Raw genomic sequence first — 27,233 nt, forward strand, 5'->3', positions numbered from 1 at the left:
GGTTGAAAACCACTGTTTTAATCATACCACATTGACTCGTTATGTGCACGGTTTCATAACTCGAAAGGAAATGGGCCAGTGACAAATTTTCTCAAGCAAAATATTTCAGTAACAATTGGGTCAAGAGCAGTGATTTCAACCTTCCCTTCTCACTCACATACCACCTTAAGTAATCCCATACTAATCACAAAGGACCGATGGCATAGAGATTACTTAAAGTGGTATGTGAATGGAAAGAAAAAGGTTGAGAAACTGCTTTAGAGTCAAATATACTGTGTATGTATAATATATGTATGTATGTGTATATATAAAACTGCCACATTGACCACCGCCAGTGGGCTGATAACGCCTCAAACCGTGCATCTTGGCGCCTCACAATTTGGCGGGCAGCAACCTCCTTTGCAGAAGACCGCAGAGCCCACCTCACTGACAAAAGGCAAAGGAGGAAAAACCCAACACCCAACCCCAACCAACCAATTTTCCCCTGCAACCGCTGCAACCGTGTCTGCCTGTCCCGCATCGGACTTGTCAGCCACAAACGAGCCTGCAGCTGACGTGGACTTTTACCCCCTCCATAAATCTTCGTCTGCGAAGCCAAGCCAAAGAAAGAAGAAATAAATATATATAAAATATAAACAAATAAACACACACATATATACACACACGCGTGCACTCACACGCGCACATATATATGTAAATATATCTGTAAATATGTCATGACTTGTGCTTGACTTGGATTAAAGTGAGGGAGAGTTGCGCAGGTTGTCAGCCTCACTCTCTTGCCCCGGCCTATCTGGACCCAGCGGCAAGACATAGTCGAGACCGCTGGAGACAGGTCAGGATGCAGTGGATGGCCAGCAGTGTTCTGTGTGTGTCTCACTGTGCCCTCTTAGTGCTCCACAGTGCATTGCTGAGAATTGCCTTTCTGCCCGTTGAACCGGTGATGGTTTCTTCCGTGCAGTCTGCTGAATCCAGGCTTCACACGCTAGGTAGACAAGCCCTGAGTGCTGTAGGTCCATAGCAGTTCCTGAGGCGTGCTCGCAAGCCTCCCTACCCATCGCTGGGCATCCTCATCCACCTTTGCAGCCATTGGGAAATGTCTTCTCTTCCGCCTGCTCCGCCATTGGGATGATCACCTAGTGGTGTAGTAATGACACCACCCCCTCACTTGTTTTTGCCCTCTAGCTGAAGCGGTTTCCAGGGTGTGGCCCAAGGAGCCAACAGTGAGATATTTAGGAGATGAGTGAGGTCCAGTGATACCATCTATCCCCACCTTAGTGAGGCTATCGGCACCAAAGGTACTCCCTCTCCTCAGAGCTCCCTACAACCTTATGTACGTATATACTGTTCAAAGGAATTATAAATCTTGGTTCCTGACTGATCTATTACAGAAAGAATTTGAGGACATTTACCTGGGATAGTTATAAATGTGGAGTGTAGGTGGCAAATGGGCAATGCTATTATTCCATATGAAATTGTCAAGTTGGATAGATAACAGCTTCTGTCAATTCTCATCAAAGGGAGATAGAAGTCCTGTCTCTTCTACAAAAAGTTGATGTCATGAACCATTACCTCTTATTTATGGTAGGTATGAATTTGTCACGGGCAGCTCATCACATTTTGCTGGATTTTGCAAAGTTCAGATTTCATCAACCTGTTTGGTATTGCAGTTATGGCTGTAATCAGAGAGCAATTTCATGGACTATAAAGTCCAATTAGTGCCATGAAACAATTGGCAAAATAATCAATTTTTAGTGGTTTTGTTACACTGCAAGCTTCAACCAAGACTACTGATCGTCCATAAACATTTATTCCTGAAAAGGCTTAAAAGAAATATGCCATTTTAGCCAAGGCCTTATCTCCACTGTGTCTGTTCTAATGTCAGATGAAATCCACTCATGCAGGCATGGAATGCAAGACATGTTATTTCACTCCACTACTCCGGATGAGCAGAGCTCCAAGGACACTCAAAAACGTTGCCAATTAATTCTGATAAAAAACTACAGAAGTGGATTTTCCATTGGAACCAGAACTGTATTTATTGAGTGATCTTAAGGTTATTGACACAAAACTATCAAATACAGTTCGTGAGGATTGGACTAGCGGAGATTTATCATTGTTACATGGAAGTCTGACTCCCCCCAACTTTTACTCGCTGGAATATGAAAATGAATAGTTGTGGTCCCCCCTGGAAAAGATAATTTATGACCTTAGAAAGAAATATGACATATTTGTTAAAATATGGCAACCCTATTTGAATCATAAGGACATAATGAACTTCTCCAAAATGGTTTAAATAATATAGTTAATAGCGTTGAATTCCTGAAAATCGAGATATGGACTAATTAATGAAGGCAGCTCAAACACCCATATAACCACTTACAGCACAGAACAGACCAGTTTGGCCCTATTAGTCCATGCCGTAACAAATTCCCACCCTCCCAGTCCCACTGACCAGCACCCAGTCCATACCCCTCCAGTCCCCTCCTCTCCATGTAACGATCCAGTCTTTCCTTAAATGTAACCAATGATCCCGCCTCAACCACGTCTGCCGGAAGCTCATTCCACGTCCCCACCACCCTTTGCGTAAAGAAATTTCCCCTCATGTTCCCCTTATAATTTTCCCCCTTCAATCTTAAACCATGCCCTCTAGTTTGAATCTCCCCCACTCTTAATTGAAAAAGCCTATCCACGTTTACTCTGTCTGTCCCTTTTAAAAATCCCTTCAATTTTGGACAATTGCTTTATATTAGCAGTTGTGGTGGGGGGGGTGGGTGAGATTTGAGCAATCATTTGAGATGCTGTAATTTTAAGATGCTCTTCATATGATCTGTGTAATAATGTTCTATATGAATCCTGGAAAAATTAAAATAAAATATTTAAAAAAAATCAATGTGCCACTTAAAAATGCTCAAAACCCACCAGGACTCAGTAGCCCAATTGATAGGAATCCATCCACCGACTCACACTTCACTTGTGAATCTGCGGGAGTCATCTACTGTATCCAGTGCTCCTGTTGCACAGATGCAGACTGGGAGATTGCTTGACTGAGCTCTGTCCGCATCAATGACGGGGATCTCCCAGCGGCAACCATTTCAATTCTGTGCCCAATTCCCATGCCAACATTGCCTGTCCATGACCTCAAGCACTGCCAAACCAGGGCCACCTGTCAATTGGAGGAGAAGTACATAATATTCCGTCTGGGCACTCTCCAACTGTTTGACTTCTTTCTGCTAGACTTCTTACCTTCTACCTTTCTTCCCAATTTCTTTGTCTCCTTTCCTTCAGATTTTCTCCTTTTCTCTCTGCATTCACAGAGCCACCGTCACTCCACCTGATTTCTATTTTGCCCTCCCTCTTTTATCCACCACTTGCTTGTGGACCTGTTCTCCCATCTGCCCCCACCCCCCCCCCCCCACCATTTTATTCTGGTCCCTTCCTACATTTTGCTCAAGCTCGAAACATTGATTATGCATCTTTATCTTTACACGGTTTGACCTGCTGAATTTCTCCGGCCTTGTGTTTTTACTCTGAATAATCTCTCCTTCCACTGTTGCAGTTTAAGTTGCATTGCAATAACTCACCAAGTACATTGGCAATGCCTCTCATACATGAAAAGTCTTTCAGCTGGAAGGTAAAGGCAGCAGGTGCAGGGAACATCACCTGTAGGTTCCCCACCAAATAACACACCTCCCTTAATACTTGGCCCTGGAACATCTGACCCAACACTGATGTGGAGTTCAGAAAGATGATGTATTATGTAACTTTAGTGCTACATTTTGCAAAACATTGAGATATCTAAAAGCCTCACATTTATAATCATCATCCCTTTATCCCTTTGCCTGTTCTGTACTTTTTATGTCCTGGCGGTGTTTGATTTAATTGCTCTTGACCTGAGGCTGTATATTCCTTCTTAAAATATTTTTTCATTAATTTTAATGAAGAACTTGTACAAACATAAAAGGGTATAATTCAATCAGGTGATATGGACAGTTACACAAACCAAATAAGGCATTCTGCATAACACTAACATGCATAAATTGTAAATCCTATCCATATTTCATATTCTAATTAATATATGCCTTTTTTTAAGAAAAAAATTCTAATAGTACAAGAAGGAAGAAAATAGTAGAGAAGAAATACTCAAAACCCTTCCCTCACTAGGTTACCAGATGCTACATATGATCAGAGTTAAAAGAAAAATGAAGGTTAAAAAAAAATTAATATCGAGAATGTGGAAAAGATACAAGTTGGACAATTTAATTACAATGAAGCAAAATTATAAAGCAAGGTAGTGAGTCATAAATGATCCCCCATAACTTCTGGAATCTTGTATTGAATTATTAATTGAATAACAAATCTTTTCCACATTCTAACGAGGCATAATGTCTCGCAAGCTCTGGTCATGAGTAGGCGGGGCAACATCCTTCCATTTATGTAGAATCGCATGCCTCGCCGAAGGAGAGGCAAAAGAAATGGTATGACTCTGAACCAGAGATAAAGAAGAACCATTCTCTCCCATTGTACTGAAGAGGTTCTAACAAAGGGTTCACTGTTAAATCTATCTTGAAATTTTTTTGGTAAAGTATGTGTAGAGCGTGTCAAAAGAACCAAAGGCTTGTTGATCCAAGCCAAGGCTTTTATTAACTAGAAGACTGGAGTGTATCATAGGTAGGTCAACTGGTCCAGAATGACCTGGTCTGGCTAGGAGCAACCCTTTAAGACCTGCCAGTAGGTGTGTCTACGCTCTCAGCCCATCACAGTCATCCTACACCACCATCTGTACATATACACATTGGTGATAGAATCTGTACTATCACAGTATGGAAAACCTCTCTCCAGTATTTTTCTAGACTAGGACAAGCCCAGAACATATGTATTAATGATGCTTCTCCACTCTTAGACCAGTCACACCAGGAACTCAAATCAGAATAAAAGCGAGACCATTTAGCCTTAGACAAATGTGCTCTATGTATCCTGAGGCTGTATATTAAAAGGAAATAAGAAGTCTTTTCTGATCATTGATATTTTACCCTTTGAAGGACGCAAGAATAAAACATTTAGAAGGAAACTAGGGCAAAATAATGGTCACATGGAAATCAAATATCAGACTGTGGAATGGGCCATTGTATTTTCATTTCATTTTATGCAAATATTTAGGACATAAAATGAGTTTGTATAGTTGTGATAGAATGGTCAGAGATTGCTTACCACGTGCTCATTAATATAATTATATAGTTCCTTCTATGTCTTTCAGCCATAGTAAAATTGCAAAAGGGTGCAGAAAGACCTCATTATTCACATGGACAAATCACTGAAAGAGATTTCTAAAAAAAATCTCGTTCTTGTTTTTGATATTGGCGTGTAGGTTTATTGAGTCAAAGAGGAGACCCAACCTGAGGTGTCTCGGGCTTTTCTCTTTGGAGTGAAGAAGGATGAGGGGTGACTTAATAGTCTACAAGGTCATGAGAGACATGGATAAGGTAGACCGTCAGCACCTTTTTCTCAGGGTGGGAGTAGCAAACACCAGAGGACATCTGTACAAAGTGAAGGGAGGAATATTTAGGGGAGACGTTAGGGGTAAGCTTTTATTTTACTCAGAGTTGTAGTTGCCTGGAAGCATTGCCAGGAATGGTGGTGGAGGTTGGGCAATAGGAGCATATAAGAGACTCTTATGCCCGTGGATGAAAGGAAAATAGAGGGTTATGAGATAGCAAGGGTTTAATTTTTCTCTGGTAGGTATATGTGGGTCGGCACAACATCATGGGCTGTAGGGTGGATACTATGCTGTATTGTTCTATGTTCCCACTTGCCTGTTTCACCTAACTTATCCCATTAATGAGTCAATACACAAACACGCTGGAGAAACATAGCAGGTCAAGTAGCAAACATAGTAAGTAAAAGGATAATCAATCTTTCAGGCCTGGGCCCTTCCTCAGCTTGCGATGAAGTTTCCAGGCCTGAAACATTGGTTACCCTTTACTTCCTATGGGAAATCAAGTGTTGTTCCTTCATTTACAGGTGGTCTTGGTGGAAGAGTACTTGAGGCCATGGACAGACATGTGGGTTTCTCCAGCATTGTGTTTTCACTTCAATCACAGTGGCTGCAGGCTTTCATGTTGTATTTCTGGTTTACATGAGTTCCTGTGTTTGTGATTTCCAAATTCCACCCACTGGAAGGAAAGCATACAGTGGCTCTTGAACTATTGACAGTAAAGTGCATACTGAAACCTTGAGTCTGAAGACTTGTTCAGCTCTGCGGCATGTGTCTGCAGTGACTCCCACACAAAAAATGAAGAGAGAAAAAAGTGCTGACTGCGGAGAGTTTGGTGACAGCCATCTGTACCTACGGTAGCGAGGGGAAAACTCTGAGGCAAGGGAAGCACCATTGTGCTTACGTTATCACGGCAAATATTAATGAATATAAGTCTGTAAATAGTGAAGCCTTATTCTAGGCCAGAAATAGATGATTGCTGAAGATTGCTTTGTGGTGAGTGACTGAGATTAATTTCCCTCAGCTTTATCCATCCGCCCGAAAGATTAATGTGAATCCCTCCTCATTTTCTGACCATTTGTTCACGTTCCTTTTCCCCTTTTATGTACTTAGATGGGAGACAAACTCTCAAAAGACATTTTCTACAAACCTACTGACTCCCACAATTACTTTGACTGCCCCTCTTCACTCCCTGTTTCCTGTAAAGATCCTAGTCCTTTTCACAATTATGCCATCCCAGCTGCATCTGCTCCCAGGATAAAGACTTCCATTCCAAATCTTCCGAGACAGCCTCCCTGTTCAAAAAATGTGGCTTCCCCTCTGCCATCATCAACTCAGCCCTTACCTGCATATCCTCCAGTACCTACACATCTGCCATGGCCCCCTCCACCCCTACGCACCACAAGGGCAGGTTTCCCCTTGTCCTCACCAGCCTCTGCATCCACTATATTACCCTTCACAGTTCCTGCAATGTGATTCCACCATCAGACACATCTTCCCCTCTCCTCCTTCCACAGGGGCTTCTCTCTCCATGACCCCTTGTTCACAAATCCTGTTCCACTAAGCTGCACTTCTGAATCTACAGGGGTCATCTACTGCATCCAGTGATCCTATTATGGTCTCCTCCAAATCAGAGAGACTGGATGCAGACTGGGAGATTGTTTCGCTGAGCACCTACACTCTGGCAAACCACTTCAGTTCCATACCATTTTCCCACCCTGACGTGCCTCTTCACTTGAACTGCCAAACAGAGGCCACCCGCAAATTGGAGGAACAACACATAATATTCTAACTGGGTACTCTCCAACCAGATGGCGTTAATTGACTTCAAGTGGCGTATGAGTGGAAAGAGAAAGGTTGAGATCCACTGCTCTATTTCCTCTCTCTCTCTTTCCTGTCCCTTTGTTTCATTTTCTCCAGCTCCTCACCCCTTTCCTTCTCCATTTGGAGAGCTATCCCCTCTCCCTATCACTTCCCAACTTTTTTTTATTTTCTGCCTTCTCACCCACATCCACCTATGACCTCTTGCTTCTGGGTCTGCGCTGCAGACACTACATTACTTTGTCTTTTTCTTGCAGTATTTTTATTTATTTTGAAAAGTGGTTTATATAAATGTTTGTACTGTGATGCTGTCATAAAACAACAAATTTCGTGACACGTTCATGGCAGTAAATTCTGATTCTGAGTGGATAAATCTACACATTCTCAATGCTGGAGGCCCTGTATTGTGGATGAGCTGTTTAACCAGGATCTGAATTGTCCTCTCAAGTCGATGTATACTGTACGATCTTGCGGCAGATTGCCCTTTAATTTAGATGTGGACAACACAGGAAAACATGAGAAAATCCTTCATTTTCTTTCCCTCAGTTGCAAATAGGCAAATTTCTTTGAAGGAACTTTGTAGTAGAGGTCCCATGGAATGTCTAGCACAGTAACAGCCATTCTGCTTACTGGCCTGGCTTGTGTCTTATGCTTCTAATACTTCTTCATCTGCACTTCAGTCTGTTTCATCCCTTTCTTCCTCATACACTAGGTTATTCCTTAAGCAAATGAGTACAATCCCCTTCCCTTTCAATGGCAGTGGCATTCTAGTGCAGCAGCTAGGATTGAAGCCTGGCCCCAGAGTCCCAGATTTTCTCCTGATATCAGGCATTATCTCTCAATAACTGTGGCGCTTGCCTTCTGGGTGCTTTGGTTTCCTCTCGTATCTCCGAGTGAAACAGGAAAGTCTGCAGACGCTGTAATTGTAGTAAAAACACACAGAAATTTTGGAGGAACTCAGCCGGTCTCATAGGATCCATCAGAGGTAAATATATATTACCGACATTTTCGGCCTTGTCCACTCCCCTCTACCCATACTTAGCACCTACCACTGTGACCGCAGGAGATGCCTCACTTGAGTCCACACCTCCTCCCTCACCACCATTCAGGGGGCCCCAAGCAGTCCTTCCAACTGAAGCAACATTTCACTTGTGAATCTGCAGTCCATGCATCTGGTGCTCCCCTTGTGGACCCCTCTACATCGGAGAGACTGAGCGCAGACTGGGAGATCGTGTGGTTGAGCACCTCAGCTCTGTCTGCCCCAATAGCATGGATCTCCCAGTGGCCATCCATTTCAATTCCCCGCCACATTCCTTTGCTGACACGTCTGTCCATGGTCCCATGCACTGCCAGACTGAAATAACCCGCAAATTGGAAGAATAACATCTAATCTTCTGACGGGGCATTCTCCAACCAAATGGTATTTACATCGAGTCCTCTGGTTTTCCTTAAGCAACCCCTACCCCCCTTCTTCCACCTGTCACCTTTCATCCAGTCTGTCTCTCTGTCCCTTTTGTCAACCCTTTCTCCTTTCACAGAGACAAAATCACTTCTCACCTCTCCTCATATTTAATTACAGTATAACTTTGATTATCCAAATCAGATTATTCAAAATCCTTATTTATCCAAAATTTTTTTGGACCCGGAAGTGATGTCTTGTTCAGCTTCAAAAAAAAATCAGAAATCCTCATTTATCCAAAAAATTTTGGAAGCCGTTGATGCGTTGGATTTATCTTATTTTGTTCAGGTTGGTTTTTTTGGTGAGAATTAAATATATTTCATGCTTAAAAAGCTTTCCTTTGTTATTTGTTGTTGTTTAAATACAGTTACAAGTGATTTGCTGTTGGTACTGGGCTGCTTTTAAAAAAATGACCAGTTCTCTGAAAAAAATAGTTTATCCAAAATAGACCTGGTCCCGACCATTTCAGATAATTGGAGTTGTACTGTAACACATTTTGGCTGTTGATCTGGACTCCTCCTCCTTTCTCTCTTCAGTCCTTATTCAGGTCTTCCTGTTTGGTTATGTATTCAGGTTCTTATCCTTCTATCTGTGATACTGAAAACAGGACATTTTTAAACTGCATGTACAGTATATTTTCAGCTGTTCTAGAGAGAGTGAGGAAAGAACGTGGCTCGGGTGCCGAGCGGGGAGAGAGCGAGGAGAGAACGCGGCTCGGGCACCAGGCGGGGAGAGAGTGAGGAGAGAATGTGGCTCAGGCAGTGAACAGGGAAAGAACGCGACTGGGGCGCTGAGCGGGAAGAGCGCAAGGAGCAAACGCGGCTCAGGCACTGAGCAGGAAGAGAGCAAGGAGAGAACGCGGCTTGGGCGGTGAACAGAGAGAGAGTGAGGAGAGAACAAGGCTCGGGCAGCGAGCGGAGAGAGAGCGGCAGCACAACTCGGGCGGGCGAGTGGGGAGAGAGCTATTTTAATTCCATAATCTTGAATAATCCGAATACCAAGAAGTGCCCAGTTCCAATGATCTCAGAAACAAGGATAAGCACCTGTACCTTGAAGAAGGATTCAGGCTCGAAATATCGGTAATAAATCTTTACCTCCAATGGACAATGAAAGATTGGCTGAGTTCTTCCAGCACTTTTGTGTGCTTTTCCCACATCTCAGAGACCAACTAGCAGATTGATTGGCGGCTGTAAATGACATTAGTTGCTGTTAATTTATATTAAATGTATCAAAGAAGAGTCCGTGGGTTTTGGAGACGGAGAGTAAGTTGTGGACAGGCAAGGATAGGAGTGAGTCTACTGGAAGTCAGAATGGACCTGGGCCGTCATATAAGTAGAAGTTAATAATTAACAGTTGGTGTGTATGCGTATGTTACATGCCCCTCCAAAAATAACCAAATGTAAATACCAACACACATCTCTGTATCACATTTATAAATCTTAAAAGAAAGGAACAAATGTACAATACATGAGATTGCATTTAATTGTTGAAATAATTCTTGGGAAACAGCCTTCATTGGAATGTCTGAGCAGAGAATAGACTTGAGTCTGTTGGAAAATCAGAGTATTTGGGCTTTTCCTTTTATTGATTAACCCAGTGGTTCTCAACTTTTTTCTTTCCATCCCTATGCCAGAGGTGCTCTGTGATTAGTAAGTGATTGCATAAAGTGGTATGTGGGTGGAAAGAAAAAGTTTGAAAAACATTTTTTTAATCATACCTAATTGACTCGTTATGTGCATGGTTTCATAACTCCAAAGGAAATGGGTCAATGACAATTTTTCTCATGCAAAATATTTCAGTAACAATTGGGTCTAGAGCAGTGATTCTCAACCTTCCCTTCCCACTCACTTGCCACTTTAAGTAATCCCTTACTAATCACAGAGCACTTAGGACATTTTTTTCTTTGGCTTGGCTTCGCGGACGAAGATTTATGGAGGGGGTAAAAAGTCCACGTCAGCTGCAGGCTCGTTTGTGGCTGACAAGTCCGATGCGGGACAGGCAGACACGATTGCAGCGGTTGCAGGGGAAAATTGGTTGGTTGGGGTTGGGTGTTGGGTTTTTCCTCCTTTGCCTTTTGTCAGTGAGGTGGGCTCTGCGGTCTTCTTCAAAGGAGGTTGCTGCCATAGGGACATAGGGATTACTTAAAGTGGTATGTGAGTGGAAAGAAAAAGGTTGAGGACCACTGGATTAACCCATCATTTCTCTCGATCCTTTCCCTCCCCATCCAAACAATTCCAATTTATTTAATTTCCAGATTCTTTCCCTAGAGTCTAATTCTCTAACTTTATGAAAAGAAATTTCACTTGTGTCCCAGATGTTGTTTTAAAAAAAAAGGTTTATTTATATTTTGTCATACTGAACAATTTGCTACCATCCACATGGACTAAGTTTTGGTTACATTGAAGACTAGTTATATTGAGAGCACAGTATCTGTTAATCCAGCAGACTGGAGTTTTTTATATTACCGGGATCCACAATCCAAAAGGATTGTTTGAGGAAATGGGGCAGAGTACTCTGTGCCATTATTTCTTTATCAGACTCCATTGGAAAGTTTCTGACACTAATACGATTACAAGCACAAATCCCAAGCATGGGATTCAACACCATAACTTCCTAAATAAGTAATGGACATTCTACAACCAGGGCAACATCTTGTAAGGTTGTTATATTATTTTGTTTGAATAAAGACAATGTAGGCAATAAACCCCAGGCTAGCTGGCGAACCCTACAGTCTGCAAAATCACACACTTCCAGATCACAAATGCACTCTGTTTGCCTGAGGTGATTTTACCTGCATGTACTTTACAGTCTATAATGTGTGAATGCCCTTTGAGATCATTCATAAATCGGCATGCATTGGATCCCTTGTCAAACAGGGACTGTTTGATCTGATTGATCTGGGCTGTTCCAAAGAAAAACTTTCAGTTAATTCCTCACACTTTGTCAACTCTTACTAACCCATCTGATTCATTTAGTTCAGAAGCTGTTCTTCTTTAATACTCTAAGATTCAAGCCCTGTCACTTAAAAAGAAATAAAATAAATTTGATTTAAGTTCACATATCAAGACACTTTGCAGTTGTGCTGTTTGTTTGCCTTGTGTTTCTTTAATAATTGCCAGATCACTTACAAATTTCGTGTTTTCATACAGAGAACAAATTAGATCACGTTTAATTAGGATGCCTACAGAGCACATCAGTCAGCGTTGGTCAGATAAGTTTAATTTGCCAATACCTTTCTATTATATCGATTTTCATTTTTTATTATGAATGTATCAGTATGAGAACTGCCAGTGGTGGAGACCTGCGATCCGAGAGTTATTTCCGTCTTGGAACTCCATTTCTACGTATATTCTTCCAATATACAATTTACAGGCAAGGTTAATATTTGTGGCAGAAAATGAAACTAAATGTACACCAGATCAATCAAAAGGGTAAGGGCAAAAGAGTGGCCAATGTTTTATTTTAAAGTTTCCTTCATGAAATATAGGTGTCATCAGAAAGGGCACATTGATTGCTCAACTCTGGTTGACCGACAGAAGATGGCGGTGATCTACTCTGTGAACTGCAGGGAAAAATTGGTGAAAGTACTTTCTTGGTGCAAACCGTATATGCTGGTGTATTGGACAACTCTGTATTGGATGACCCTCACCACAAATTTTCCACCTAAAATGAAGGTTTTCTGATATACCCTTTGTACAGAATGACTCCCCAAATCTGGCACTTACCACTGACCAGCAGAGTGATGGTGTCACAGTATTTTAATATCAAATTGCCCTGTGAAGGTTTAAATTTTATTAGCGTATTTTAAAATAAACTACCGTCGGCTCCTGTAACAGGCCTTTTAAAGCCTGCACAGAGATGATGGCAGTCGGACTGGGTGGAGGGATTCTGCGGGGGAACGCTGAGACTTTGTTGGACATGCGCATGTTTGTGCCGCTGAGCTAGCCATGCCCCTCAATGCGCGAGCATTAGTTTCGTTGTCACCATTTGCATGGAGGTGAGTGCGAAGTTGCCAGTCCGAGGAAGGTGCGCAGAGGGCCTGACTGGGATAGTTGTGTGAAGGTGAATCGGGATGCCAGCATGTGGAAGTTGGTAGAATGCTCCTAGGGCCCGACCGGGACACTGTGTGAAAGTGAATTGGGGTGCCAGCGAGAAGAAGGTGGTCGAGCTCCGAGGACCTGAGTCAGAGCCGGTGGGATGGGGATAGGGTATAAAGGGGGAGAGGAAAGACTTTGGTGTCAAGGTTCAAATTTTAGAGCTGGCAGAAAATAAATGATGCTATTTTGAGACAACATTTTTAAATTTTGAGGATTGTCTTCTACGCTGCTGGAAGAGAGCAGCAACAATGAAAGGATGGCAAAATATTAATGAGAACAGGATAGATTGTGACTTGAAGGGGGAAGAGGGAGGTGATGGAATTCCTTCTTTGAGGTCTGAGAAATGTTAATGGAATCTTCCTTCTCTGAAATTTATGCTTTTACTGACTCTGTTGAGAGTTGACAGCAATCAGAGCTTATTCTTTGACAGTGGCAGATCAAGATGTGGCTGGAGAAAAAGGTAGAGAGAAAGGGGATTTCACAGTCTTAAACCTTGAGCTCAAGGAGCATCCAAATGGATGTGATAAGATGCGAATGCACTATGAATGTATCTCCTCGTGCACAAAAGTGCTGGAGAAAAGCATCCAAACAAAATATAAGACAGTCAATGTTTCGAGCCTTTTTGTCTGAAATATTCAGAACAGTCCTCCCTGTTCCTTTCTTGGTGTTTCAGCAGTCTCCATTCAAAAAGCAGAAAATTATTTTTAAAAAAATGTAGACAGGTCCTTCTGGCCCACAATTATATCCAATTGACCTATAACCCCCATACATTTTGAAGGGCGGGAGGAAACTGAAACACCCGAGGAAACTCAGGGAGAACGTACAAACTCCTTACAGACAGCGCTGGATTTGATGCCGTGTCTGGTCCCGATTGCTGGCGCTGTAAAGGCGTTGCGCTGTTTTGCCAACCGTGCCGTATACAGTAAAATTCCAACAACTGGCAGCCTTAAGCAAATGGCAAAAATATTGCAGAAAATAAATGCAGAAGTTTAAAATTGGTGCTCCTAGCGGTTAGTTTGCCAATCGTGCAACATGCAATCTCAAGCAACCGAAAAATGTGCCTATCCGGCATCTACTAATCCCTCAAAGGTTCCCAGGGATTTTACTGTATTTTCAATTTGCAGAACAGATTAAAAAGTGGGAACAGTAGACTCTTGCTCATCATGTTTAAGGAGTTGTGACAGGTACTCATACAGAAGGCCACTTACCTCATCAGGTCTTTGCGATGTAACGACCCCCACACTCCTGCTTCAATCCGCAGGGTTCCTGTGTTTTTTTTTCTCTTGTAGGTGTGTGTCCATTTCCTTTTGGAAAATTAGCTTTGAATCTGTTTTCACTGGCCTTTCAGCTCGCTCCTTCCAGATTCTAACAACTGCCACATAACAAAAAAAAATCTCCCCTTTGTATCAGCTCAGATTGTTTGGCATTTAACTGCAATCTTAGTTCTCAGGTTACCAATTCCTACCAGTGAAAACACTTTCTCCCTGTCAATCAAAGTTCATTATGCTTAAATATTTAAACCATTGCATTATGTAATTCTAATACTTTCCTTTTCTTGTAGATTTGCAGGAAGAAAGAAAATACATGGAACTGCTTGGCAAATGATACATCCAGAGTATAATGTAAAAGTCTCCAGAGTATTGTGAAGGATTATCTTGGGAAGAAACATATTATTCTGTTCACATGCTTTATTTCCAGATTAGTTTAAATGTTCTGCATCTGTGAATACGTGAAAATCCATTTGGTGCAAATGATCTCATATCTTGATCTTTCCAAGCTGTAGAATTTATTCATGTGAAATTACCTACTGCAATCTCTTCCTGTGTGTTCTACTCTGAAAAGGATGCAGTGTCGAAGAAGAAGGGTTTATCTAATGTGCCATGTTGGCTCTTTGAAAGAGTTATCCCAATTGGTTCAAGAAGGTGGGCTGGTTCCAGTTACACTGAATAAATTGAGTAGCAGAAGCCATATTGTACGTTCCATCATCCAAATATTTTGTGTAAGATTTGAATTAAAAAAAAAATGAACATTTACTGCCTTGCTGTCTATTCACGGTGTGCGATCCACAAGTTTAATGAGGCTGATGTGTCAAAGAGTAACTCAATCTTTGAAATGTGTCCTTCATCAAAATTCAAGGCAATCGCAATGTTTCCCATCAGGAAAGACTGAAGATAGAGACCCAATGAGCGGTATCTGAAAGCAGATGTGAATCCTGATGATGGTATTTCCAAGGTTATGAGCGCAAGAAGATCTTCAAAGGCATCTAGAGCAGGTTCGCCAAGTGTGTGGAGGATACAAGGGTCCTTGTTTACGGTTCATCCCCAGCAGCAGCGAGACAGAGGACTCTCTGTTCCCAGGGATGCACAGTCAGACATCCAGAAATGCTGGAAGACCATCAACTTGGTGAACGATGCCTTTTTGGTGGCCTAAAACCTGTTGGTCTTTCAGCACATGTTGGTGAGGGAATATTGATGACTGGCACATTCCAGGCTGCAGGACTATATGCTGAAGGACACACCGCGGCTTGGGGCAGCCAATGCGACGGGCCCTGTGGGGAAGAACCATTACCAGGCATTGAGGGGGTAAGACTGAGGGGAAGCCCCTCAAACAACAGAGGGGAGAGAAATGACAAGATGCCACATTTGTGGTAATGGTGTAAATGGAATCAAATGTAACAATGCTCAGTGATGGGAATGTATGGATATGAAGGTAAGGGTGGAAACAGACACTGAGTGCATTTCTTTAGTAAATAATTGATTGAGAATAAAGTCTACTTTCGGTTAAAACAAATGTTGACAATCGCCTTGGTGCTATCTGGGCCAAAAACAAACTGCCGGAGGAACTCGGCATAACAGATGGCATCTGTGGAGGGAAATGGACAGTGGATGTTTTTGGTGGAGATGCTTCACTTGGTCGTTTTCAGGCCAGATGAAGGTTCTCGACCCAAAACCTTGACTGTTCATTTCCCTTCACAGATGCCACCACCTGCTGGGTTCCTTCAGCAATTTGTATTGTGCTCGGGATCCCAGTATCCACAACCTTTGTGTTTTCTATTGTTACGTCACAGACCAGCAGCAATAGAAATTCACCAAATTTTATTATTATTATTAATAATATAACACCTTATCTAACTTATCTGAACTTATCCCCCAACTATGCACGAATATACTTAATTGTGTGTGTGTGTGTGTGTGTGTGTGTGTGTGTGTGTGTGTGTGTGTGTGTGTGTGTGTGTGTGTGTGTGATACCCAAACCATTTCAGCCAGAGTCAGTCTTAGAAATTCCAGTGTTGGCACAAAGACTCCTAAACTGAGCAAAGAAGTGATTGCGAATGAGGTGGGAGAGACACATTGCTGCAAACTCAAAGAACCTTCCAGAGTGAAGGTCTCTTCAGACGTGTGGTAGTCACAACTCCCCTTTTCCTTTTCTAGGGGAACTGAAATGAGTGACTTTCACAATACTTCCAGAACCCAGATGGGGGTCAGTCCAAAGTGACCTTTCTTTTGTTCACGGTGTGGTATCTCATTTCCCCTTCAACACGACCCTTTGTCTGGTCCACGGTGGGGATCAAAATTTCACCTGACAAGGAGAAACAAACAAATTGTCCATTGCCACGTGGAGCCACTCCAGAGCAGCCTCTTCAGATGCCGCTGGTCAAAAGTGCTGCTTCTTTAAAATGACTGCTGGTCACAAAGAATGCTCTTCATTTGTTTCTCACATGACTCTTCTCACATGTGCCTGGATAAAAGCAACACATTTCTTCTTCCCTTCATAAGTGGGTACACGCTATCCTAGTTGCTGCCAAACAGTTGTGAATGGTTGTGGCTTATACTAGCCCTCATTTTGTTAACCCTTAATGTGACAGTCCCACTAAAATGAAATACCTTGTAATACTATTAATAGAGCTACTTCATTTGGATACGTACATAAGAAATAGGAGCAGGAGCTTGCTATTTGACCCATCAAACCTGCACCACCATTCAATGAGACCATGGCTGATCTGATGATGGGCTCACCTCCACCTACCTGCCTTTTCCCCAATGCCTTAATTCTCCTTCTATCTAAAAATCTATCCAATCTTGTCTTAAATATATTTACTGAGGTTGCTTCTACTGCTTCTATGGGCGGCGAATTCCATAGATTCGCCATCCTCTGAGAAATGCATCTCTGTCCTCAATCGACCACCCTGAATCTTGAGGCTATGTCTCCAAGTTATAATCTCTCCCAACAATATAAACAACTTACCTACCTCTATCTTATCTATGCCTTTCATAATTTTGTATGTCTCCATAAGATCCCCTCTCATTCTTCTAAATTTCAGCAAGTACTGTCCCAGACGACTCAATCTCTCCTCATAGGCTAACCTCTTCATCTTTGGAATCAACCTGGTGAACCTCCTCTGCACTATCTCCAAAGCCTTCCCTCAATAGCAACAATAGCTTCACCTATCAGTTGAAGATTTTGGAAAAGTCTTTGGACTCTCTTGTTTTCTGCTGGACTGAAAGAGTTGGGGTTCACTTGGGTGAGAAATATTCCAGATGTGCCAGTTTGGGAGAAATCCCTTTATCAGAGAGTTAGCTCAGCCCTGAAATTCAGTGGTTTATTATGCTGCAATTAATCCAATCCCAATTCCATGCAGGTTTATACCATTGGATGCAATTGGAAACAGTGGTTTGGGGGCCTATGGGATTTAGTTTTCCACCTCATGCATTCCTGAAAAGCTCTCTCTAAGTACTGTACTTGTGCCCCTTTCATTGCTGGGTATCCCAAAACCAAGTATACAATCTGTGTAAGCACGCAAAGCTTTGTTTTGTGTCTTATCCAGGCAAGTCATCTCATACTTAAATAGAGCACATACAGCAAAATAAAAGTGCAGTGTCACAGGAAGTCAGGAAGTGCACTGTGCAGGATATGGGTCGCTGGGCTGCAGGTGCCAACACCTTCAGATGATTTTAGAAAATCAGGACCAAAGGTTCAGAAGATAGAACATTACATATGAGCCCATGATATGTCATTGTCATTGGCCCATTTCCTTTGGGAGTTATGAAACCAGGCACATAATGAGTCAATTAGGTATGATTAAAACAGTGATTTTCAAACATTTTCTTTCCACCCACATACCACCTTAAGCAATCCTTACTAATCACTGAGCACATGGCATAGGGAATACTTAAAGTGGAATGGGTGGGGGGGGGGGGGTGAAATTTAAAAACCACTGCTCTCAACCTATCCTATCCATTTATCTATCCTTTTTTTGTGAACATTGCAATAGCGCCTGCCACAACCATCTCCTCCGGCAGCCTGTTCTAATCAGACACAACCCTCTAAGTAAAAATATTATCCTACAGGTTCCCGTTAAATCTCTCCTCCCTCACCTTAAACATATGTCATCTGGTTACTTTTCTTTTTAAAATATCTTTGAGTTTAATGCATACTGATCCAATATATAGGCTTAACTATAAGAAAAGACAGATAATTTGTACTTCTCAAATGTACCTTAATCATACATATTTAAATTGTGTGTTCTATTCTTAATCAAACCCATTTTGTAAAGTTAAAAAAAAAAACAAAAAAGGAAAAAAAAACCCTGTTAATCGAACAAGGTTAACTTGCATATCTAATAAACATTGGAAATTAACGATGACATTCGGAAACCAGACAACGCTTCTCAGGAGTGTCCAAACACCTTAATTCTTTAAATTATGGTAATACTCCATGAATGGGTGCCACATCTTTTAAAAATTCATCTTTACATCTTATTTTTTTTCTAAATTTAGGAAGGACGTGACCTTCTGTAACCATTGAGTGTGAGTAGGAACAGGGTCTTTCTTTCCATTTCATCAAAATTGCTCATCTAGCTATTAAAGAGGTAGAAGTTAAAATTCATTTCTAAGTTGAAGTCAATATTTCCTCTTCTTGAAAAAAAAAACAAATGAAGTAATTAATAGGCATGGTTCTAATTTGACCTTAAAAATGACTGAGAAAGTTTGAAAAAAAAATTCCCCAAATTTTTAAAACTAGGACAAGTCCAAAACATGAAGCTTCAAAAATTTTACACTTATCACGGAATGGATCAATATTAGAATAAAAGCAAGATTGTCTAACTTTTGAAATATGTACTCTATGCCCCACTTTGAATTGCAACAGCATTGTGCACATCTGATTCATTAATCAGATTTAGAACAATATCCCAGTCCTAATTTGGAAGCAAGTCATCCAATCACTCTTGATCTTAATTAGCGAAGCTACTCTCAAGTCCACCAAATTACAATACATAATTGAAATTGAGCCTCATTGAGAAAACTGAAAATCAAAAAAATAAATCAAGCATGTTTGTTTCAGAAATCCGTGGAAAATCAGAAAGCTTTGACTGAACCAAATATCTGACTTGTAAATATCTGAAAAAAAATTACTAGTTATGTCTGACCTCAGCTAAATTTTAAATTTTACCAACAGTTGTTCAAAAGAAGTGAGATTATCTCAAATGAAAAAAATCTATGAATTGCAAAAAAAAATTCTAAATTAGGGATTGTCCGCCAATTTAGAAAAAGTAAAAGGTAAAAAGGAGCGAAGGACTGCCAACATAGATGAATTTTTAAATGGATTCAGTTCCATTTCTACCCAAGAAAGGCGGTCAACTAATTTATCAAAATGCAACAAAAAGAGAAAATTGCATATATTGACCGTCTAATAATAGAATCTGAAATGCAACTCACCTGATTTTTCCCATGAATGTAAAAATAACTCTAACTCCTCAATAATTGTTGTTCAATAGGGTAGGTAGAGAAAAGGTCAAATGTCATCTGGTTACTGATTCCCCTACTCTGGGCAAATGACTCTGTGGCTTCATCTGATCTATTCCTCTCATGAAAAATCTCTGAGATTTCTCCTCATCCTCCTGTGCTCCAAGGAATAAAGTCCTAACATGCTCAATCTCTCCCTAAAACACAGGCCCCCTAAGTCCTGGCAACATCCTTGTAAATCTTCTCTGAACCCTCTCCAGTTTGACAACCAATTTAATCAAAGGGCTAAAGGTACAGAGGAATATGAGGAATACATTTTGTAAGTGGGTTCAGATTCTGACAGGAGATGGAGCGAAAGCAGGGAAGGTTTTAAGAATAACACAGGTTCAAACCTGTGTGCAACCAATGGTTGAAATCTGAAAGGTTGGCTGACCATTTCAACCCATGGACACTGTCTGAGCTATAGAGTTCCTCCAGCAATTTTTTTTTTGTGTGCTCAAGAGACTCTTAATTTTGGTGTCATCAGTGGATTTGTTGGCAGCAATCAAGAGGTTTGGGGATAAAATTCCATTCCAGATCTGAAAGTAGAAGGACCTTGTTTGACACTGCAGAGCAATACTGAGGCAGGAATAGGTCACCTCAGTTGAGGACAAGATGTCATTCGTGACTTTGATAAGAGTCACTTTGGTAGAGTAGTGGGACCAGAAGCTGGCTGAAGAGGGTCAGGCACAGTTCTGGGAAAGATATTGACAATGGAACTTACAAGGTGATGGAACATTTGAGGAATTTGGATGGATTAGGGAGAATTCAGATGGAGTAATTGTTTCCAAGCCCTGAGGGATTTTCAAATCAAACACTGATGACACTAAATTGGAAAGAAAGCGGGAATGCTGTCCAAGAATGTCTCTGGGTCATTCAGTGATCAAACATATATTTTGGTACGCGGTAAAATGGCGGTCAGTCAACTTTTTATGTCTGACCTCAGCTATGGCACGTGCTCACAATTACTGCACATGCTCCAAAAACTACTCAAGGTTTTAAATTATTTTAGATATACAGCACAGTAACAGGCCATTCCAGCCCACGAGCCCAGGCCACCCAATTTACACTCAATTAACCTACATTTTGAATGCTGGGAGGAAGCCAGAGCACCCAGGGAAAACCCATGCTGGCATGGGGAGAATGTATAAACTCCTTACAGACAGCACAGGTTTCGAACTCCAATCCCCATCACTGGTGCTGTAATGGCATTTCGCTAACCGTTACACCAACCGTGCTGCCCCAAAGGAGGAATAGCTAGTGGTTTACAATAATGAAGTCACAAAACAAAATGGCATTAATAATATCAGTGAACCATAGAACAGTACAGCACAGAAATGTCAAGACCATTCCTAGCTATTATTCTGCCTAGTCCCATTGACTGACTCCCAGGCCATAGTCCTCCATACCCCTTCTATCCATGTAGCTATCCACATCTTTCCTATATTACGAGCTTCCATTTTAGTAAAATGGGATTATCACTGTAAGGGATAGTATAGACAGGAGGGTCTAAATGGTCACAGTTACCATGTAACATTTCACGCTAGCACAACATAAATGACAGCCCAGTGATAATTCAATACTTTGGAAGGCTTGTTCCAGAATTTGATACATTTGCAAAGACACTGTGATTTTGCAAGGGAGAATCATTCTGATGACTGAAGAGAAAGGAGCCTTTTGAAGCAGTTCTGGTGGCCGGCCATTTTTGTGGAATTCAGAGCAAAGCATGCTTAGTGAATGACTGGGCCTTTTTGGTGGATTGACTTATGCCAGGAGGGTCTTTTTGTGAAGCAAAGCGCTAAATTTTGATTGTGACTAACAGTGGAGGTCACTTCGAGAAACTGCTTAATTTTAAGTGCGACTCGCATTGAAGTTACTTGGAGGGACCAAGTGCCAGGGTCTTGGATGCTTTATGGAGGCCGCCCAGTTTGGGACTTGCCTACAAAAGGAGACCAAGAGTATTATGACCACAGCTCGTGGGGATGGACATTTCTTCAAAGGCAACACAAGAAGAATTTGCGAGTCTGTAACTGTAATGGTTTGGGTATATCTCACACACACACACACACACACACACACACACACACACACACCCCTGCGCAGAGCTGGAGATAGATGTAGTGTTGATAGTTTAAGAAGTAGCTTAAGAGTAAGAAATAAAATTATTGCTGCTTGTTACACGTGGTTCATAACACCTAAATATTGAAATGTTAGCACATGATTCAGGAAGGGAAATTAGGATTGACTTGAGTGAGTGGGTGAGTGTCCGGGACACAATGAGCACAATAAGAAATGGAAGCAACTGAGATCAAGGCAGGGGGTGAGGAGCACCTGTGAAAGTTTGGCCTGTTGACCTGGAGAGGGAAGGCAAGAGACAGCAGAGCTACATACTTAACGTTTGTGATAATGAAGTCCGTTACCTCAGTGCACATTGTTGGAGGAAATGGGGTTTGAGTAGCTTGAGAAGATGTTCTGCTAATATTACACAAAAGGAAAATAGAATCGTACCCAGTAGTAAATGAGTCATTGAGGCCACGCTTCGCATAGTTTATCAGATTAGAAAGGCACAAAGCGAAATGCTTAAACATTGTTTTTGTATGTTGATTTAAAGATAGGTCTGATTTCAATGTGTGCATGGTTTTTGGTAGCCTACGTGATTAAATAGGGACGATGGCCCATTTAGATCTTGACTTAGCTTTAAGACATCCTTATGTTTAAGACTTGGATTTACACAGGACTTATCTCTCCAAAAATTCTGCAAAACAAGTCTTGGAAAATGATTGATGGTGAAATGCAGCAATTATTGCTTTAAGATGCATTGAATAAGCACAATATTTATCTACTGGACTAAAATACACAAAAATATTCATTGATTATTGTAGTTTATCATCCACTAACAACATTGGGAGAGTTTGAATGCATGCAATTGCTGACAATGTGATCTTGTTATAAGCAATAACAACTAGACTACTGTAATTTTTCTGAAACGCTGATCTCTTCATATAGTACAAGTAGCCAGTGAGTTATTTAAACTGTAATTTCAGTACGCTGAAGCAAAGATTTATCTCATATTTTCACAGTTGACCCCTTGAGTTTATGCCAACTCTCAGAACATTCCCTTCCCTGCACTTATTTCCCTACAATCTCTTCTCTCATGTATGGTTATTAACAATATCTTCATCGATTTTCCTATCAGCTGCACTTAATATGATAGGAGAGGACATTGCCATTCACACACAATACACAGATGCACTGACATTCTTGCTGCAGCCATACAGGGGCGTGAGATACTCCAACAACAGTATAAATTAAATGATCTCACGTAAATATTTAACTTAATATAGAACCCTGGCCAGAAAGTATCAGAGTTGCTATTTTGAGATTATTTTTTAGCCTTGAATGGTTGTAGGATATTTGTTAGGCCCAAATAAGCCCCTTCTTATTGTGTAACAGAATGTAGAATTTTCTTGGCCTTATTTATTGTACTCATGAACTCTGTGAATCACAAAGTTTTACAGCATGCAAACAGGCCATTCAGCCCACTCATCCATGCTGGTCAAGTTGGCCACCTGAGCTGATCTCATTGGCCTGCTTGGCTCAAAGCCTTCTAAACTTTTCCAATCCATGTACCTGTCTAAATATCTTTTAAAAGTCATGTTTGTATCCATTGCTGCAATTTCCTTTGATGACTCGTTCTAAAAACTCACTTCCCTCTGTGTGGATAAAGTTGCCCTCAGGTTCCTTTTGAATCTTTCACCTCTCGTCCTAAACCAGTGGGTCTCAACCTTTTTCTTTCCACTCACATACCACCTGAAGTAATTCCTTACTAACCACAGAGCTGCTATGGCATCCTAAACTATGCACTCTAGAATTAGACTCCTACCATGTGAAAAAGACTTGTGACCATTCTAGTACTTGGAAATGTTGGTTCTCTGTGACATTTGCTATTAAAATATCATCTATGTCGCATTGACAATGCTGAATTCCCTTTTCCATATTGTTCTTGAAGATCAGTACTATTTTAAGTGACAATTCCATGCCATAGTGAATGATGTATTTGTAAAGCCTGAAATGGATGCTTATTTTTGTAGCTTGTTTCCTTCACCCTCATTCATGAGTCAAGTATAATGGTGAAAATCTTAGTCCTTGTCAATTCAGTACGTAGATCCTATAGTGTTTTGTTTATTGACCATTGCCTAAGTAAGCATTACTTTATAATCTGCTTTTGGAACCACAATAATGGATTTCACCCACTTTGTGGCTTGAACTGAAGCACTGCATTAAGGGCTTAGAACTTCCCAGCATTTTCTGTTCTTGGACTTGCAGAATCTTTGGGTTGTTAACACTTCACCTTGATTCTAATTTTCCATTAGAACGTTAGAACACTATAGCCCAGAAACAGGCTTTTCAGCCCATATAGTCAGATACAGCAAAAATTCCAAGAATCTTCTCTCCTATTGCTTGGAAATCCTGATAATATGGCGGTTTCCTGTGTTCATTTTAAACTCACTGGGTCCACGTTTCCAGTACTCCTTTTAAATTCCAAAGATTTTGTTTCTCTCTAGACCAATGGTTTTCGAACTGCTCCCCTAAATCTCATTCTACTTTAAGAAATTCCTATGCCATAGGTGCTCTGTGATTAGTAAGGGATTGCTTAAGGTGGTACGTGAGTGGAAAGAAAAAGTTTGAAAACCACTGTTTTAATCGTACCTCATTGACTCGTTAAGTGCACGGTTTCATAACTCCAAAGGAAATGGGTCAGTGACAATTTTTCTCAAGCAAAATATTTCAGTAAATTGGCTCTAGAGCAGTGATTCTCATCTTCTCTTCCCACTCACATACCACCTTAAGCAATCCCTTACCAATTACAGAGCACCGATGGCATCAGGATTGCTTAAGGTGGAATGTGAGTCTAGTCGGGGGTGGGGGGGGGGAGCAGTTTGAAAAACATTGTTCTAAATTTACCACTTTAGTTAAAAACAAATTCATCTCACTACCATGTGACATCTCAAAAGAGAATTTGGCTGGGTTTGACACTTTTGCATTCTTAGCCACTTAAGTTTCCAAAGTAGGCAGTGATGCAACCAGCCATGATATTTTCCACACTACACTTGAAGAGGTCCAATGACATGCCAAATCTCCTCAGAGTTCTGACCAAATAGAGGCACTGGTGCACCTTCTGCAGTTTCCTCAATGTGCTGGCTCCAGGAAAAATCCTCCAATGTGGGGACCCCCAGCAATCCTCTTCACCGCTGGCCTGCTGATAAAGACGTACATGTGGTCCCTTGGCTTTGCCTTGCTAAAATCCACAACAACATCCTTGGTCCTGCTGATGTTGAGAGCAAGATTCATGGTCCAATGTTCAAGGTTCTTTTTTATTGTCATGTAATAATACATAAAAATGTAGTAGACGTAATATACTTTAACTTTTGTCTGTTGTGAGGCAAACAGAGTTGCCATGAGCATTGCCTGGTGCCCTTAACAATAAGAGAAAGAGAAGCAAAAGAAAGCCCCCTTAGAGACATTGCCCGTGGATTCGCCTCCAGTGGTCCCGCACCCTCTGAGGCTTCAGGGGCTCGAGCTCCAGATCCAAACCTCTGATATGATCAGGAAGCCTTCAGTGCCCAAGACCCTTCAGGGACCCTTCTTGCCATGAGCACCCTCTTGAATCCTGGTTCCATTACCTGGTTCCCACTAGCCAGTTTCCAGCACCCTGCAGCCTGACGTGGGTCCTTCAACCATGCCGCCAACCACTCACAGCTTGTGTGGGTCCATTGAGCTCCTCGCTGGTCTGCTGCCATGGTCACCTTCCCTGTAGGGTTGTCTCCTGTGCTGCCAGATTGTTGATCAGGCAGAACACAAGCAGATTCTCCATTTCCAGCCTACATCCTGACTCATCATTACCTGTTGTTCAGCAAACATTAATGGTGTCATCAGCAAATTTATAGATGATTGTATTGGCACCAAACTTGGCAACTCAATCATGAAGAGTTGATACAAGGTCAGAGCTCTTACCTTTGCTGCTACTGTGTGTCTATACGCCACATTATACACTGATGTTACACAAACGTAAGGCTCCTGACCTGTAGTTACCTGGCTTATCCCTGCTGTTATTCATAAATAAAGGAACATTATCTCTTCAGTTACCTTCCACATCCTGGAGGAAGGATGTCAATAAGGTAGAGTGGATGCAAAGAAGATTTACTGAAATGTTGCCTGGATTGCAGTATCTAGAATACAGTGAGAAATTGAGTCGACTGGGTCTTTATTCATTGGAGCGTAGAAGGTTGAGGGGGATTTGATGGAGGTGCATAAAATTATGAGGGGGGGATAGATAGAGTAGATGTGAATAGGCTCTTCCCCTTGAGAGTAGGAGAGATTGGAGCAAGGGGTCATAAGTTAAGGGTTAGGGGGAAAAACTTTACAAGTAACATAAGAGGAAGCTTCTTCACTCAGAGAGTTGTGGCTGAGTGAAATGACCTTCTAGAAGAGGTGGTTGCAGCAGGGTCAATTTTGTAATTTAAGAGGAGGTTGGATGAGTACATGGATGTGAGGGGGTTTGAGGGTTATAGGCAGGGAGCAGGTAGGTGGGACTATTGGACTAAATCGGTGCAGACTAGAAGGGCCAATATGGCCTGTTTCCGTACTGTAATTGTTATATGGTTATATGTTATACATCCTAAAGATGTATGGGTTAACACGTAAATAGGCTGCTATAAATTGCTTCTAGTCTGTGATTGAGTGGTTGAATCTGCAGCGAGGTGATGGGAATTCGGGGAGTCTTAAAAATGCGCATTCACTTTGGCAGCACATAGACTAAAATCACAACGACACAGAGAAGGTTATGATGGCCCCTGCACAAGGTTGACACGCAAATTCGTGAAGCGTTCCACAGTTTAAAAAAGATGATTATTGTAGGATGGGTGCAGATGAGTGTTTACTTGTGGCAACAGAATCAAAGGGGTGAGCGATTCCGACTGATCATAGGAGCTAATGTAGGGTCTGCATTGGCATCTTGAAGCATTCTTGCTTTAAGTTAGTAAAAATACACAGAAATGCTGAAAGGCTTAGGCCTGAAATGTTGGTAATATATCTTTACCTCCTATGGACGTTGCAAGGCCGGCTGAGTTCCTCCAGCATTTATGGGTAGTTTTAATACAATCACAGAATCTGCAGACTTTTGCGTTTCACTGCCTTAAATTTGTGGGCTAATTTGTCACACAAGTCCATATCGCCCATATTACTCCCCCCTCACCATTAACCTACACCCTGGTACGTTTTTGAAGGGGAGGAGGAAACCGGAGCCTCCAGAGAAAACCCATGCAGACACGGGGAGAACGTACAAACTCCTTACAGGTAGTGTGGGATATGAACCCAGGCCCGGTCCCGATTGCTGGCACTGTAAAGGGGTTGCGCTAATCGCTAGGCTAACCGTGCCATCCCTTTAAGAGTTGGAAGACTTGATTGACATTTCCAAACATTTCCATTCTCCTCTACCTGAGCCTAAATTCAAGTCCCAGCAACTCCAGCCTGAAGGTTAAAATGACCTTCATCCCATCAACATGCCTGTCATGGTTCAG

The 27,233-nt window shown here is 41.6% G+C and overlaps 1 protein-coding gene and 1 non-coding gene across 2 annotated transcripts in view; both read left to right on the forward strand.

The window, feature by feature from the left end:
* The window catches only part of LOC138739605 (SH2 domain-containing protein 1A-like), a 65,155-nt gene extending 50,251 nt beyond the window's left edge, over positions 1–14,904 (forward strand). The window contains exon 4 of the mRNA XM_069891972.1: positions 14,433–14,904. Coding sequence (XP_069748073.1) covers positions 14,433–14,476 — 44 coding nt within the window. The 3' untranslated portion in view covers positions 14,477–14,904. The remainder of the gene's footprint in view (positions 1–14,432) is intronic.
* Positions 14,905–26,443: 11,539 nt separating this feature from the next.
* On the forward strand, positions 26,444–26,552 carry LOC138740212 (U6 spliceosomal RNA). Its single transcript, XR_011342748.1, has one exon. It is a non-coding gene; the product is annotated as a U6 spliceosomal RNA (small nuclear RNA).
* The last annotated feature ends 681 nt before the right edge of the window (positions 26,553–27,233 follow it).

The sequence above is a fragment of the Narcine bancroftii genome, chromosome 7, assembly GCF_036971445.1.
Source record: "Narcine bancroftii isolate sNarBan1 chromosome 7, sNarBan1.hap1, whole genome shotgun sequence".
NCBI lineage: Eukaryota > Metazoa > Chordata > Chondrichthyes > Torpediniformes > Narcinidae > Narcine > Narcine bancroftii.